The sequence below is a fragment of the Cloeon dipterum genome, chromosome X, assembly GCF_949628265.1.
Source record: "Cloeon dipterum chromosome X, ieCloDipt1.1, whole genome shotgun sequence".
NCBI lineage: Eukaryota > Metazoa > Arthropoda > Insecta > Ephemeroptera > Baetidae > Cloeon > Cloeon dipterum.
Genome location: NC_088790.1, coordinates 26,756,783 through 26,773,769, shown reverse-complemented (window position 1 = coordinate 26,773,769; position 16,987 = coordinate 26,756,783). Strand labels below are relative to the sequence as shown.

Sequence of the window (16,987 nt, the reverse complement as noted above, 5' to 3'; positions counted from 1 at the left end):
TGGGGGAGCGGCTCAAGTAAAAATCGATAATCCTGCGGCAATGTGACTGCATGGGATTGTCGCAGCTTTATTTGTAAATAACTCGCCGTGTGAACATGCAGTACTCTACTAAATACGCCTTTTTGAATATCTGGTCTTGCGCACTTTTTGTACTTTTTATACTGATGCACACAACACCCAATGTGGTGCGATGCGAGGCTGCCAGCTTCAATTTCATCGAGTTCGCATACAAAGAGACTTCAAAAAATGTGAGTCTTCTTCTGGTTTAAAACTGTTTTTTGCTTGAAAATTACAAAATTTGGAAGGCTTTATTTCAATGAAAATAAATGAAGAAATGTTCTACTAAATATCTGAAGTGGGGTAGTTTTTAGATTAAAAGAAGCAAGGGTAATTGCCAATTATTTAGCAATAAAATTGGAAATTCCCATTACTATAGTTATTTGCTTTTTTAGTAATTCAATTAAACTCAAACTGAATGTTTTTAAAATTTGTAAGTTTCTTTCATTAACTCAGAAATAATGAAAATGAAAATTACTTGACTAATTTGTGCCTATTTTTCTTAGGAAATGACATATCAGGAATTTGAGCAAGCGTGTCAACAGAGTTCTGAATGCCAGAATTCGTTAGGCGTCTCCTTGGAGCACTGTGTGCGAAAATGCATTTCCCCCTCTTGTTACGAAGACTTGTACAGATTTGATGAGGTTATTGATCCTAAATCTGAATATATGCGTTGACTAATCCCCCATTTTCAGTTGGAGGAAGGAGAAATCGACGTCAGGCTGAATTCCTTCAAGGGATGTTTCATCCAGAGGCTCAACAGACAACGATCCTAAACTACATATTAACGAGATTGGCACTAATCCTATAATGGTCTAAAATGATATAGTGATGTATCCGTGCTTGCACTTAGCTCAATCATAGCCACTTATAAACATGGGGTGAGAATAAAAAGGCGAGTTCTTTTTTTTGCAGTAATTTGCTTTATTTCCTTGCGACTACAACTGAATTCATAAATGAGAAAAGCTACAGGTGTGTGGTTATATTTACAAGGGTTTAAATGTTAACCTAGACTAGTTAACTTGATCATCTCCTGCCTTCTGCGTTGAAATATACTCTCCCACAGCAAAAAACAAACCGTGATATTAATTTAATTTTTATTTCGCGTGTGACTAAATCTTAATAATTGCACAGAGTTTTCTCGTTAGTGACACTCCAAAAAACAAAAAAGTTGGCTGCCAAAAATATCTATTTTTTTTCTCATCAAAAATCTCCACCATAAATATCTCCGTAGTAGTTTTTATTGTAGTTGCATCACAGCATTATTATTATTATTTTTTCGCTTCAATTCGGGCTTTGCTAAAACGCGTTTCAAAAATACGATCGTGTATAACATCTGGGGGGAAGGTGAGAGGAAAAGTCAAAATTCAGCTCCTCGGGACCATTCCATTCATCATGATGTTGGCGAGGGCGTTGCGTCGCCGCCGCCAACCGCCGAGACTCTGCGCGTGGTACTGCAGCGCCCGCACCCACTCTTTGGTCTTGTCTTCAGACTTGAAAATGAATGTGTCCCTCGTCGCGATTTCCTGCACTTCGAAGCAGTCCTCCACGTCCGGCACTTCGGTGCACACAATGCACTTGTCCAGAGACAGTGGCTCCTGAAATTTACAAATCATCGATCATTTAAAGCAATTTTGAGTCTCGAAAATGTATTTTTTTAAACAAACCAAAAACAAGAAATCGCAATTAAAATTTTTAGCCAGCAAAAAATTGGTCTGGTTTTTTAAAATTGATAAAATTATTAAAAGATTTAGTAATTTATCCAGTGGGGGCCAGATGTGCGATACAATTGGTTCACACCGCGCAGATCCAAGATGGCGTTTGAATTTGGGAAGCAAAAAGCTCTCTTTGGATTGCCGTACGAGTGTCCAGAGTTTGTTTTTACAATCCAAAAGACACAATTAGTACAAATAATGCAAATTATGTCACAATATTGAAGGTTCTTTCGCGCATTTTCACGTGACCGTTTTTTTCCCGCCATAGTCCCCCGGACGCTATATCTGCGCGTCGCACGAATCTGGCCCCCGCTGATTTTTCTTGCAAAATATAAGGTTTTAAAATGTTTATTATTTCACTCAAAATTAACTTTTAGAAGAGTTAAAAAATCAGAAATCATACCCTGAGCATTGTACATCTTCCAGCCTTGTCTTTAAGGAGCAACAAACACGCCTCTTGGATGCCCGTGGCTTTCGGAAAAGTTAGGTCCCTCGATTGCGCAGACTCAGGTCTGTAGTTATCGTTGGGCTGCAAAGAAAATACAATTTAAAAAAATAAACATCGACATTTTTCCTTTCGCGCTACCTTTCCAAGGGTGACAAGGAGTGCATTCAGGTGGCTGAGTTTGATGGTTCGCCCTTTGCGCCAGTTGCTGTCCGTGGGTTGCGTGAACAGCAGCCGGCCTTCCATGACAAATTGCGAAATCTCGGGATTCCAGCCCAACACTTCCAAAGCCAATTTTCGCAGTTTGATATTCAAGTCAGCTTCGGAGTTGCTCCTCCTGCCTGGCACGTTGATTATCGAAATTCGGCGCCACAGCTTCGTGCTGCTAATCTCCTTGGCCTCCTAAAATCAAATTTGTAAGTTGAGAATTTTTTAAAATCGGTCTACTTTCAAACTGCAAAAAAATTCGTTAAAATATCTAAAAGATTATTAAATAATTTATCACAATCGTAATTTTAGAATATTTTCTAGGAATATTTTTAAGCCCTTTTGGACTTTTCCCTTTATTTAATAACTTAGAAAAATATTTAACAATTTAAATTTATTAAAATAGAGTCTAATTTCCTACAAAATTGTTTAAATCTGGAAATAATTAAATCGTAGCCCGTTTGAACTTACCGCATTCATGTGCTCAAGGTGGGCTTCGATTTTCTGCTGGGCCTGCTTGAGCAAGTCCCTCGCTTGGTGATGCGGTGGCGTGGTTTTGTGCAGTCTTGACAGAAGCAGGGGGTACTTGGTCACCCTCTGCACAGGCACCATCAGGAAGGAGTTGAGGTTCATCCTTCGCAGGACGGCGTTTTCCATTTGCGACACCCTGAGGAAAATCTTCAGCAGCTCCTTTTCCTTCTCTAAGCTGGCCAGAAGCACGGACGCGGCACCCTGCGACACAGAAAAGAAATATATTTTTTATGCAATCCGCCGCACACATCTGATCAACTGGTTGCATAATTTTTCTCTTTCGGGATTTTTTCAGAAAGGAAGAATGCATCTTAAAATACGAAATTGATTTTAAAACAGATACAAGAAATAAATTCCATATTTCGATGAAAATTGACCAGTTGCATAAACCCTTAGTTATTGAAGCCGCCAACAGATGGCGCAACCACAGACTTACTTAAAAATTTTGTTTTAAGCGGTTTTAAGGCATTTCCGCTGCGATTTCAGACTCAATCTAGCTATTTTGCTTTTTTTAATTAATTTGCTTTTTTTTGACGTGCTGAAAACCAAAATCGGTTCAGCCATTCGCCGTAGAAACGTTGGAAAATATTTTTTTATTTCAAAAAATAGTTTTTCACGGTTTTACGGTGATTGGCTGAACAGATTTTGGTTTTCAGAACGTCAAAAATTAGCAAATTAATTGAAGAATGCACAGTAGCTAGATTGAGTCTGAAATCGCAGCGGAAGGGCCTTAAAAGCGAAAGTCTACGGTGGCGCCATCTGTTGGCGGCTTCGAACACTGAGGGTGTATGCAACTGGTGAATTGGATTTTTTCCTTAGAAGAATTATTAATAATTTCTCCATTTAAATATTTAGATCTTGAATTAATTTGGTTGAAATAAGACAGAGAGAGAGGGTTAAATTTAATTAAATTTATTAATGTGATTTTTCAGAAGGATGATTAGAGTTTAAAAAATTACCTGTCTAATGCAGTAATTTTCAAACGCATTCAGCATTTTGGTGCAGCTGATGAACTGTCTGCCCACATTGACGGTCAACAGGTCCTCATCTCCTTGGTCCAGGGCAATATCCACAGCGTCTTGTAACCTCTCTGCCAATTGCTTACTCATTTCCAACAGTTCCTGCAAGGTTTAAATTAAATATTAAATTCTAAAACTGCCACAAGTTTTTTAAAACCATTAAAAGGTCATACCGGCACATTCAGGAAGATTGCGTCCAGTTGTTCCTGCGTGAGCAAACCGGCAACCAGCATCGGTCTGTAGAACTCCTCCATCATGATGTGCAAATCGCGTCCGTACTTGATTTCCGTCTCCAAAAGCTCGGTGATGATTTCCCGTCGCTCCGACCGTCTTTTTCCACATTTCCGGCACACCAGCGGCGCGTACACCACACCACTGTGTATGGTAAAAATGTGATCAGTCTCCAGCTGCGCGTCTTGAATCGAGGGAAATGGGACAAACCTGTCTGTGACTTGAGGTTCGACGTTTTGTTCGCAGTCTTCACAAAGCAAGTCTCCCTGTTCAGGATTGGTTTTACGTTGCAGAAGCCACCGACTTCTGCTGCTCTGGCTCGTCTCCGAGCCCACCCCAGAATCGTTTCGCTCAATCTCCGCAGAGCTTCTCCGGCTCTGAAAATAATTCCAATAAAAATTTAACAAGTTGGTAAGAGATGCCCATATTTTGTGAACCATAAATTGCAGGGAAATAATTCCTACATTTATTTATATTCTAAGATTGTTAATTTAATTTTTATAAGTCAGCCTATTTGATCATCTTGGCAGTTTTTTTTAAATTTAAATATTGTTCAATTCACCAGTTGCATAAACCCTAAGTGTTCGAAGCCGCCAACAGATGGCGCCACCGTAGACTTTCGATTTTAAGGCACTTCCGCTGCGAATTCAGACTCAATCTAGCTACTGTGCATTCTTCAATTAATTTGCTATTTTTTGACTTGCTGAAAACCAAAATCTGTTCAGCCAATCGCCGTAGAATCGTGAAAAACTATTTTTTTGAAATAAAAAAATCTTTTCCAACGTTTCTACGGCGAATGGCTGAACCGATTTTGGTTTTCAGCACGTCAAAAAAAATCAAATTAATTAAAAAAAGCAAAATAGCTAGATTGAGTCTGAAATCGCAGCGAAAATGCCTTAAAACCGCTTAAAACAAAATTTTTAAGAAAGTCTGTGGTTGCGCCATCTGCTGGCGGCTTTAATAACTAAGGGTTTATGCAACTGGTCAATTGGAAACAATTTTTTTAAATTAATTAATCTAATTTTAAAACCTAGGAGAAATTCAGAAAAATTAGTGAAGTTTTTTTAACACACCTTTGTAGGGGATGAACGCAGCGGCGGATTCGAGTCTTCACTCGAGTCGCTCACGTGGCTCGCGAGCTCCATTGGGGCGGAGATAGAGTTCCTGAGGGCGGGCAGGTCGAGCACCGGCGGGCAGTGCAGACCTCTCTCTTTGGCGCCGGCCAGGTACTGCAGGATGTCGTACTTGGAGGCCCCCTCGAAGATGGACCGCGCCGACGGCGGCGGCGGCGAGATTTCCTCGTAGATCGGGTCGCGGATCACGTCGATTGGGTCGCGGATCATTTCGTAGTGGTCTTCGATCTCCTCGTCGTCGAATTCCTCGTCCTCGTCCTCCACCGTGACGTACACTTTGCTGCTGCCGTTTGAAGCCTGAGAAAATTGGTTTGGAGTTTTTAGATTAAAAAATTAAATAAATTTGTGATTTGTGTAAAAATGTGTATTTTAATAAACGGGAGATGGTTATTTTTTTTAAATAAGAAATATAGAAAATTAAATGATGGCTCTCGTCTGCACGGATTTAAAGCCAGGATTTTGAAAGGACAAAAATAATTTCCGCATTAAGCAGCCAGCTCTTTCGGCTCTTTCCTGCAAAACAAAATTCCACGCTGCACGGAATTTTTGAGTGACCGGCCGTTGGAAACAATCGACTGCACTCATTGCAGAGCACAATTGATTAGAGAAGTAGTGACAAAATTTTATGAAACCAAGTCACTCATTCTGCCTGAGACAGATTTCCCTCACACGTCTAAAATTGTTTTCTTTTCTTGACGCTGCTTAAAACATTTTAAAAAAGAAGAAAATCCTAAAAAAACATGTGCCTCACTGGAGGTTGTCGCAACTGCCGTCAAATCAAGATTTAATAGCAATGTTCCTTAGGACATTTAGGAATTTATTTATTTGGGCTTCAAAAATCGCTAAAAATCAGGGAATAATATATGAATAGTATATATTATACGTATTATTTAAATTTGATTTTTCTTTTCATTTCATAAATTTGTTAAAAATAAAATCTCTCTAATTTTATCCCAAACTCGAACATTTATTTTTTACATTTTTTAAATTTAAAATTCAAATTAGCCATCATTCCTTCTATTAGAATTTTTAAAAAACAATATTGATATTTGAAAGTGAATTTAGGTCGTTTTTTTGTTCTCTCTTTCTAAAAGAGGAGCTAACTTGACAAAGTGGAATGAAACAGGGCAACAATTGGAAATTTTTTGAATTTTTAGTTGCCATAAACAATTGGTCGATAAACAATTTGTTCAACAATTTGCAATAATAAAAAAGGACCTTCCTACAATAAAAATTCAAATTTTGCCAATTTTCTCCAAAATTTGCAGTGCTTGAACATATTTTCTTGGCATATTCCGATTCCTCTCGTCGAGACCTGTCCAACGGTGTTTGCCACTTATTGGGGAAACTCTTGGGTTTGAAATTAAATCGGATTTCAAGTAAGGAGACAGCCAGTACCATTTGAAAAGCACGCTAACTTTCCAGCCAATTTTCTCAAAAAATTACAGCACTTCTTATTGTTAGGTCAATTTAGGCTTTAACTGAATCCTAAGGGACGAGTTTAAGCATTGGCAACAAGCATTTTCCAGACTTTTGCAGTATCATTCCTCTTTAAAAATAAATAAAATTAAAAAAAATCCTAATTTTTGTAACAATTGAGAATTTAGCTGACAATTAGGACCGATTCCTTTAAAACCTTCATCTAATTAGGATAACCCGAATAAAAAGAAAATTAAAATATCCCCCATCTTGGTTTTCAGCTTCAAGCCGCTGCGTGATTACGCAAGAGATTAAATCTGACGCTCAATCCGACTCCATTCATTTGGCATGAATATACTTTTAATACACCGTAATTGGAGCAGGTTGCAAGGAATTCAACTCAATAGAGTAACCATCAAACCGAATATGGTAATTACGCGTAATTACCTCATCGTCGGTGATGGAGGGATCGTCCTTGCCGCTCTCGCTGCAGACTACGCTTACGTAAGGCGGCTCCTCCTCGGGCTGGTTCACCCTGATCGAAACGTACGGCGCCTCCGTTGACACTCGACACCGTCGCGTGTTCTCCACCTACAATGTTATTTTGCAGTCTGCTTAGCACGCAGCATATATTGCTACAAAATCACATGCGTCGCTCAACATCGAATTGACAAGATTGCGTGTGCACGTATATAATATAATACACATCAAGCATCAGCGAAATCATTGCGGTTGTTTGAGATGAAATTGACCAACACGCAATCGAGCTTGTTTTTCAGTTGGTAAACACATATATAATATTATGGCGGCGCCAGGGGATGAGAATCGTGATCGGTTTTTTCATTTAAAACGTGTATTTATTTTTATTTCTTAGAATCATACACAAGCTGGGGCATTTTTTACTCTCAGATGAATGATTGAAGCAAGCAGAAAAAATTGTAAACATTTGCTTTCAAGGAATTTTAAAAGTGTTTCATTCAAGTTGGAAACAAAAAGATCCAACGAAGTAGCAAGAAATGAAATGAATCGAGTTACTTGCATGTAATTAAATAAACTTATTGTTTCTGTATTTGTTTTATTTACAGAATTTAATTTTTTTTTAGTTCAAAACCGCAGGGTTAAAGAATGGAAATATGTAGCTAAAGAATTATATTTGATAATTAACTATTTTAAAGCCACACTGTATCTTGCTTTAAGAGTTTTAAGAGATTTAAGAGATTATTTATTGTTAGTAATAAAAGTTTTTTTCGTGGAATCTAATTCAAGAATCTTGTTAAAAAAATAATATAAAGCAAATGAGAACAAAGAAATAAATAAATCAGATTGGAAAACCTCATAGATATTAAAAATAATGAAATTTGTCAAAGGGTGAAAAGGGTAAAAAATATCGAAAAAATAAAAATAGTTGATTTTGTGCACGTGAAATTTTAAAAACATGTAGAAAGCAAAAAAACTACAATTTAAAAATTTCAAATTCAACCGTATTGTCTAGTGTTTAAATTTTTAAACGTTTCTGTTTTGTCAGAGATTTTGTGGAGAATTAGGCTAAGTGTTTGAAGCCGCCAACAGATGGCGCCACCGTAGACTTTCGATTTTAAGGCACTTCCGCTGCGATTTCAGACTCAATCTAGCTACTGTGCATTCTTCAATTAATTTGCTATTTTTTGAAGTGCTGAAAACCAAAATCGGTTCAGCCACTCGCCGTAGAATCGTGAAAAACTATTTTTTGAAATAAAAAAATCTTTTCCAACGTTTCTACGGCGAATGGCTGAACCGATTTTGGTTTTCAGCACGTCAAAAATTAGCAAACTAATTGAAGAATGCACAGTAGCTAGATTGAGTCTGAAATCGCAGCGAAAATTCCTTAAAACAGCTTAAAACAAAATTTTTAAGAAAGTCTGTGGTTGCGCCATCTGTTGGCGGCTTTGATAACTAAGGGTTTATGCAACTGGTCAATTGGAATAAACTATTTTAGAATTTCCGGTAAAATAAATAACATTTTACGGCACGTGACAACGTCAAGCCAATTTTTTAGTTTCACGCGTCCATGCAATTTATATTTACCACATTTACTCACCTTTTGGACAATGGAGCTGTCGGCAACGGTGACCTCACCCATCTTGGTGCAAATGTGCGGCACCGAGGTGGTGGAGGAGAAGCTGTCGTCGCCGTTGAGGGTGACGATGGTGGTGTTGGCCGTGTCCTCGGCCGGCCCGCCGACGTTGATCCTCAGGGTGAGGCTGTCCTGGTTGTTGACCGTGACGACGGTGCGTCCGGTGACAGGGCTGCCGTTGCTGACCACCACCACCTCGCCCTTGTTGGGCGAGGCGGACGGGGGCGGCGGGGGCGGCTCGCGGGGCCGCGGCGGACTGAGCATGCGCTCCATCGGCTGCGCAGGGAAGACCTGGCGCGAGTCGATGCGTCGGTGCGAAACGCGCAGGCGCATCGTGTCCAGGAAGAGGTTGTGGTGGTCGCCGCGCACGTGCACTATTGAGCCACCCTCGCGGCGCCGACTTGACGAGCTGCGACCTCCTCGACTCGGGGCCACTGGCGCCGCTCCTGCGAAAAAACAATAACCAAAAATTATTGAGATTTTTAGATAGGCAGATTTAAATTTTTAATGTAAAAGCGAAAGCCTTTTGAGCTTGATGGTGCCAGCGGTTTTTTAAATTTTTTATTTAGCTGTTTAAACTGCGTATCAGACATTAATTTGTTTTGTGATTTCATTACATATATCAACTTGTTTCCGCTATTCATTTTATTTTCTATAGTTAAATCACAATTTATTGAGATCACAGAAGTTACTCGTCCTTAGCAAGTCGTTAGAGCTGGATTTACCGAAATTTTCATACGCATTACATCAGAAATTAATTACAAAAGAGCTGATTAAAAATGGTAATACATTAGATAAGGTTAAAAAATAGAAAAAAATAATTTAAATACTTGTAAAATCGGTAAACTCTCTTTAATATAGTTATGTTTGTCCAACAGCACCTTAAAATATTTGGATTTTTCTATTTTTAAGAGGAAGACAGCCCTTCACTTCATATACGATTATCTCGGCTTCTAGAAGTGCAAAAGAAGCGAACTCAACGCTGTTGTAGGGCTAATTAAGTGGGCGACAAATTGGAAAGGTCAAGGTTCAAGGTCATTAAAATTAAGCCGAATTCTTAAATTCGCAGCCAGATGCGAACGCTCAAAATTTTTATGCTCATAAAAATGTTCAAAATAAAGAATTCCTTATTAATTAAATTTTTAGTTTGATTGCATTCTTTTCGTTTTCGAGATATTTACAGCAAAATCATAAAAAATGGGTTTTGCTGGCACCGAAACGTGGGGTAATTTTCAATTTTTGACTAGATTTCGAGTGGATTTGATGACTGATTAGCGTGTTGAAATGATTAACCACCCGGGGGTAGTTTATAGGCTTTAGAAAATCATTACCAAAATTAGGATTCATGGTAATTGTTAGTTTATCTTGAGTTCTCAACCAAGAAACGGATAAATATCACGCAGTCTAATCTAAAGATCTCCAAAACGTGTTTCATGATGATCACTAAGTCGAAAATACACAATTTTCTGTTTTATTTTTAGTGGTAATATTTAATTTTACAATAAAACAGTTCATGTAACCCTTTAAAAATATTGTTCAGTGTAAATATGAACGAGTGTTTATTGATTTAGAATTATAAAATATGCGCACAACAAATTCAGGTTTTCACTTTCAACGTTGGAAGCCGCACGATTCAAGACGGCGAGCGTCGTTCCCATCAAACAATGCATCATGTATATTTACGGAATGTCATCTGCGCAGCGAGAGGCACTCGTTAGCAACAAAGCTGCCTGCTAAAAATGGTCAAACTGCATTATTTAACGAAAGCAGCCGCTCTGTTCCATTATATTTGGTTCGTTTTTGCGTCTGCTGCGCTGCTGGAAATTTGTTGACAAGAATAAGATCCAGTTATTGGGAAAGGTTAGTGAACGGTTATATTTATCGTCTGACAAAGTTGCGCTCCTGCAGAGGGAAAACCACTTTTTGCAATTGGACGCAGCGATCAATTGTTGTCGCCGCGCGCAGACGGACGAACGAACGTGTGTGCCTTTTTCAACCGATGAGGCGCACTTATTAATCAGCAAAAGAGCAAGCAGGCCGTCCATTCACTTCCAAGCTGCGGGAGATCTGCGATAAATCTCGTGTGCTTGCTCCTGAATTTCGCTTGTAAAGCAGTGGATTAATATCCGGCGCGAACGCGCAGGTGTTTCATCCAAATGTAAATGCGCGCGGCGCGGCGAGAGAGCGGCGGAATTTTCGCGCATTCGTTGAACTCTATCTTGTTTGTTTGCGTGGATGTCAATCAGCTCTGATCACGCGTGAAGCCTTTTTAATGATTTTTGACGCCGTAGAGAGCGTGCGTGTGCCTAGAGGCGAATAGAATTAACCAGCGCTGATCGAGTATTTTTAAATGCGCGAGACGAGAAGACAAGTCTCAAGATAAATATTCCCAATACCGACAAAAGTTTATATCTGAAGTAAATTTTTACAGCAAAATATGCCAGACTTGGATATTTGAGGCACATTTTTTAATTTACTATAAACTCAAACGTTTAATTGTGCTCGGAAAAAATATGCAAGATTTTAGATATTGCAATTTAAAAGGGATTTCGTATATTTATAGGTTTTTAATCCTTATAGGACCCAAAATTCAGCCAAAAATAATTAGAACATGTAAATTTTATCCAGCGGGGCCAAATGTGCGTTAAAATTGGTTCGCACTGCGCAGATCCAAGATGGCGTCTGAATGTGTGAAACAAAAAGCTCTCTTTGGATTGCCTTACAAGTGTCAAGAGTTTGTTTTTACGATCCAAAAGACACAATTGGTACAAGTAATGCAAATTATACGTCACAATATTGACCAACACTTGCTTCTTTGCGCGTGACCATTTTTTCGCGCCATACTCCACTAGACGCCATTTCTGCGCGTCGCACGAATCTGGCCCCCTGCTGAATTTTATCATAATTTTTAAAACAGCCATCTTTTATGAAATGCATAAAGGTTTCATGCACTTTAATAGGCCGAAATATTACCAAAAACACTCTTAAAGCCAAATTTTATTCTTATTATTTTTTAAACCAATATAAATACAATTTCAAATTTCCACAAAATTGATTCTTATTTTAACTATGTATCTTTATTTTTCATGAATTTTTCTAAGGAATTGTGAGGCACCGCGTTCTATTATTTAATTAAATCAAGCAGCCCGCTCTCAACTTAATATTATAAATAATTTTTCAAGCCCTTCATTAGGCAAAACATAACTGGGAATTTTTTGCAATAAAATGATTTACGAGTTTTTGAGAAATATCAAAGTTGTTTTTAAAATAATCTCTCTTTAGTAACCCTTTTGTAACCCAAATTTTGTCAGTCGTCATCTACAGAGCTCAAACAAAAAATAATCAGCAGATCGAAATTGCAAAGGTGAATATTTTCTCTTTTTAAAAATTGTTAAATGACAAAAGCAAATTTTCTATGTCCTATAGTAGTTAGCCTTGATGAAAAAAACTAAAAGTCATCTTGTTTTGGCGTCACAACAAAGTAGCATGCCAAAGATTGATGAAAGCGTCGATTTCCTAACGGTATCATTGTGTCCTAGGCCCGATCTTCTAATTTGTATTCAACAACAAATGACAGAAGAATCCAATCATCTCCTCAATCTCGAATTAACATATTTCAGGCCATTTTCTAACTTCTCTTTTCTCCGAATTCGAAAATCTGCAGGCCGATTCTTCCGAATCGCCGTCAGCGCACAATGGGCAATTATCCGAATTCCTCAGGTCGCAAATTTGCCTATCAACTTTTGCTGATTGAAGCGAATTAAGCAGTCAAAACTTTCCAACCGGCGGCGAACTCTTGTTTAATTGGTTCTCTTTACCGCGCCGCGTCCGAAATACAACCAACAATCACAAACGCCGCAGCGGCGATGAGAAATAATAAATTCAAGTGCGCACTTGGCCCCAGGGGTGCAGAGTCCGTCGTCCGTCTCGTCGGCGGCGCAGAGAAAGTCATACGAAAGCGAGCGTGATTATCGCCGAAGCTGCTGCTGCTGCTTCTTTTCATTCACCTTTAGAAAGCGCGGCGTGTATATATGTATGTGCATACGCCGCGTGTGTAATTGAAACAAACATGCATGCATATTGATGCGTGTGGCGGCAGGAGAAGGGAGGGAGCCGATTATCCTTTCGGGTCGGCAAATTATCATTTTTCGCCGGACACCTGCAATCTGCTCTCTCGCGGGATGATTCTCTTTTTTGTTCTGCTTTTCATGCTTTACGGGTGAGAGTATGCTGGTCATGCGCGTCGAATAATTCCAATTCGATTAACGAGAATTTCTTTCACTTAATTGATTCCGCAGCTAACGCGAATATTTGGCAATTCTCTCCAGTGATTAGAGGGAATGGTAATAATTATGTGGTGAAGTGCTATATTGATTTTTTGAGAGCCGTTTTGCGGTTCATAGAACACTTGGACGGACGATAGGGAGATTTTTTAAAAGAAAGCAGCGATGATTAGCATATTATTATGTTTTTGCCACGGTTTCAGCTTCTAGAGAGAACGTTACAGGCAAATAATTAAGATTATGTTGCATGTGTTTGTGGAATTTGCAACAATCTTTCTTTAAAATGTGAAAATATCAAATGAGGACCAAAAGACCAGTAAATTTCTGGGAAAATTAAACGGTTTGTTGATGGATATTTCCTGATTTAGATTTCTCCCATAATTAACAGTGTGTTAATTAATAAGGAGTAAAGTTTTGCTCTGGTGAAGTGAATCCTGATTTTGAATAAGAAGACTGTGCTCGCCGATTGATTAGAATTCAAACCATTTTAGCTTTTTCCCAATATTTATTTTAGAGAGTATTTCGACTGAAGGTTCAAAGGATTGGATATTTAGTAAAAATAAAAAGGATTATTCAGAATTCAAAAGAACACATATCCACTGTGAGTTCAATTATAGATGGTGTCACTGTTAAATTTGGATTATTTTCGACGAAAATTAATTAAACACAGGTTAATTTCTCAATTAACATAATTTTTTATGGAAATCTACCGGAAAAATAAAATTCTATAAGAAAAATCTAAAACTTAGACCAATTTGTGTATTTTAACGGTGTTTGTCAATTAATTTATAGATGGTTTTAAGGCAGTTTAAGACAGATTTGGGCGTTTAAGATGTTTTTTACGACATTATTACGTCGCTCCTAGCTTAATTGTATTTAAATTTCGAGTTACTAGCTGATTTAGCGTAAATATGATAACAAACCCAAATATAAATAATATCCAACCCTGCTCCTCTCTCAAACTCAACTCTCGTTGTTCGTCCAAGGTGAGCAATGAGAAGAAATAAATCAGTTGTTTTTTAATAAAATATGATAAATGTTATGAACAATATTTAGTAAAACCGGTTTGCTACATTAAATATTTTATATTATATGATTTAAAAAAGTGATTTTTAATAAATGTTCACAGTAACACTTGTTAATTTAATACATTTTAAAATTTACTGACAATAGATTTACAAGAACTTAATGCTAAAGCATTTTTGTATAAAATATATTTAATAAATAAATTGGAATCGTATGTATTTATTCAAAAAATTAATATTGCTTGCCCACTCTCTGATAATTTATCTCACTACTGTAGTACACCTCAAAACTCAATCGTAAGAATAACCTCACCGCAAAGCAATTAACACATTTGTCAATATTATTGTTAATGCAGCAAAAGTACTATCAAATATGCAGTAAAAATTGAAATGTGAAATTTTCCTCTGACGTAATTTTATGAGACTGTTTCAGTCCCTCGGCTATCCTTTAAAGTGGAATGATACAGGGCAACAATTGAAAATTATTTGAATTGTTGGATGCCATAAACAATAGATCGATAAACAATTTGTTCAACAATTTGCAATCATAAAAAAGGACCTTTCTTACAGTAAAAATTCAAATTTTGCCAATTTCCTCTAAAATTTACAGTGCTTGAATATATTTTCTTGGCATATTTCGATTCCTCTCGTCGAGATCTGTCCAACGGTGTATGCCACTTATTGGGGAAACTCTTGGTTTTGAAATTAAATCGGATTTCAAGTGAGGAGACAGCCTTTACCATTTGAAAAGCACGCTAACTTTCCAGCCAATTTTCTCAAAAAATTACAGTGCTTCTTAGGTCAATTTAGGCTTTAACTGAATCCTAAGGGATAAGTTTATGCATTGGCAACAAGCATTTTCCAGGCTTTTGCAGTATCATATTCCTCTTTAAAATCTGGCAAACTACTAATCCGCTCTAATAAAATTGCGCGTGTCACTTTGAACAAGTTAATTCCCGCTGTAAAATTTCGATGCTCGTCTCTGGATTTCTAGTCACATTTTTAGTGTAACGCAAAAACACGCCGATCTTGGTTGGCATCGACCTCTCAAGGCGCAGTCCGACGTTAATTCTATACATCAAGTCCTGGCGCACTTTTATGACGACTTATTCTCCTTGCGCTCGCTTTTCGCAATAAAAGAACTCGTCCGTCATTGCCGCCATGCGCGAGCTATAAATAATAATCGCGTTCGAAAAATCACGGCGTGCGCGTTTAATGAACTCGAAAATGCGCGGTGAACTCTCTGGGATAGCCGGGCGAATGGCTCGCTTGTGATCCGCTCGTGCATTTGACAGGTGGTTTGAACCTTCGCTCTCTCGCTCGCTCGCTCGTTCGCTCCTCGCAAGGGCTGTGAGGCGAAAAAGGCGCGCGCGCGAAACAAAAAAGAGAGCCACGCAGAGACCGACCGAGCCGCCGCGCTATTGTGTTGCAGAAAACTGGTTGCCCAGACCACAAAAGGGATCAAAATCGCTGCAGCAGCTCCTCTTTCGCGCTCATTCCACTTCGGGAAGCCAAGGTCGCGTCACCAAAGTCATCTCTGCCCGGTTAACTGCTGCAATATACCACTGCGTGACAATCTGCAAACGCAACTAAAAACTCCCTTTTTTTAAATTTCCTAAAGAGGAATGATACTGCAAAAGCCTGGAAAATGCTTGTTGCCAATGCATAAACTCGTCCCTTAGGATTCAGTTAAAGCCTAAATTGATCTAAGAAGCACCGTAATTTTTTGAGAAAATTGGCTGGAAAGTTACCGTGCTTTTCAAATGGTAATGGCTGTCTCCTTACTTGAAATCCGATTTAATTTCAAAACCAAGAGTTTCCCCAATAAGTGGCAAACACAATTGGACAGATTTCGACGAGAGGAATCAGAATATGCCACGAAAACATGTTCAAGCACTGTACATTTTGGAGAAAATTGGCAAAATTTGAAATTTTATGGTAGGAAGGTTCTTTTTACTATTGCAAATTGTTGAACATTGAACAAATTGTTTATCGGTCAATTGTTTAAGGCATCCAACAATTTAAATAATTTTCAATTGTTGCCCTCAGTTTAGAATTTCCTAATTTATGACTTTTTTTAATTATCTTGCAATAATAACACATTGTTGAGATAGATTTTCTAGTAAAAACTGCTTGTCATGATTTGATTAATATCATAAAAGTTTTAAAAAATAATCTTAAATAAATATTCGAAATCAAAACTTATTTTTAAATTACATTTTTATATTTAATAAAATTCATTGATTTACTCGACATCAATGTTAAAACAGTTTTATATTAAAAATATTTAATAAATAAATTGGAAATCTTGTATTAAACAGAATGCACGGTTGAAACTAAAATTAAACATCATGATTCCTCAGCAATAGTTTTCCATAAGATTGTGTTCACAATTAATACAGAGTGCATCTTTTAATAGAGTGCCAAGATGCCAACAAGCGTTTTAAAACTTCAAAGCAACGAGAAAAGTTCACGTGTGTGATTTTTTCAACTTTATTTCTTTATTTTTTACAAGGTGAAACCTCTTCTTAGGCTCAAGTATGAATCAGCTTGATCATTTTTGCTAATAGAAAATATTACAAACCAAAAATTTAGCTTCCTTTTGAAACAGTTAAAATAATTACGACCGCTAGAAAAAATTCTGTCTTCTAACCCATTTAATTCAATTTAACCAATCTTCTTAACAGCAAAAATTCAAAGTTAAATGATATTCTATTTGAAAATTGAAATCTTAAACCTGAATTATTGCTCAATAAATAACTGGTATTTTTTAACTGATTTTGAGCTCATTCGGTGTAAATTTAAACTC

At 37.7% G+C, this 16,987-nt stretch overlaps 2 protein-coding genes across 2 annotated transcripts in view; one reads left to right on the top strand and one right to left on the bottom strand.

Moving 5' to 3' along the window:
- Window positions 1–7: 7 nt before the first annotated feature.
- On the top strand, window positions 8–971 carry LOC135947336 (uncharacterized). The gene is made up of 3 exons (XM_065496108.1): window positions 8–248; window positions 564–701; window positions 753–971. Exons 1-3 carry the CDS (start codon window positions 96–98, stop codon window positions 831–833), a joined length of 372 nt encoding a protein of 123 aa, XP_065352180.1. The 5' UTR covers window positions 8–95; the 3' UTR covers window positions 834–971.
- A 166-nt stretch (window positions 972–1,137) lies between these two features.
- Window positions 1,138–16,987, bottom strand: part of RhoGEF64C (Rho guanine nucleotide exchange factor at 64C) — a 75,914-nt gene continuing 60,064 nt past the window's right edge. The window contains exons 7-16 of the mRNA XM_065496107.1: window positions 8,835–9,316; window positions 7,205–7,348; window positions 5,279–5,635; window positions 4,416–4,582; window positions 4,148–4,349; window positions 3,915–4,076; window positions 2,896–3,156; window positions 2,359–2,619; window positions 2,176–2,301; window positions 1,138–1,655 (exon numbers count right to left, since the gene is read on the bottom strand). Of these exons, the coding sequence (XP_065352179.1) occupies window positions 1,425–1,655; window positions 2,176–2,301; window positions 2,359–2,619; window positions 2,896–3,156; window positions 3,915–4,076; window positions 4,148–4,349; window positions 4,416–4,582; window positions 5,279–5,635; window positions 7,205–7,348; window positions 8,835–9,316 (2,393 nt within the window). The 3' untranslated portion in view covers window positions 1,138–1,424. The remainder of the gene's footprint in view (window positions 1,656–2,175; window positions 2,302–2,358; window positions 2,620–2,895; window positions 3,157–3,914; window positions 4,077–4,147; window positions 4,350–4,415; window positions 4,583–5,278; window positions 5,636–7,204; window positions 7,349–8,834; window positions 9,317–16,987) is intronic.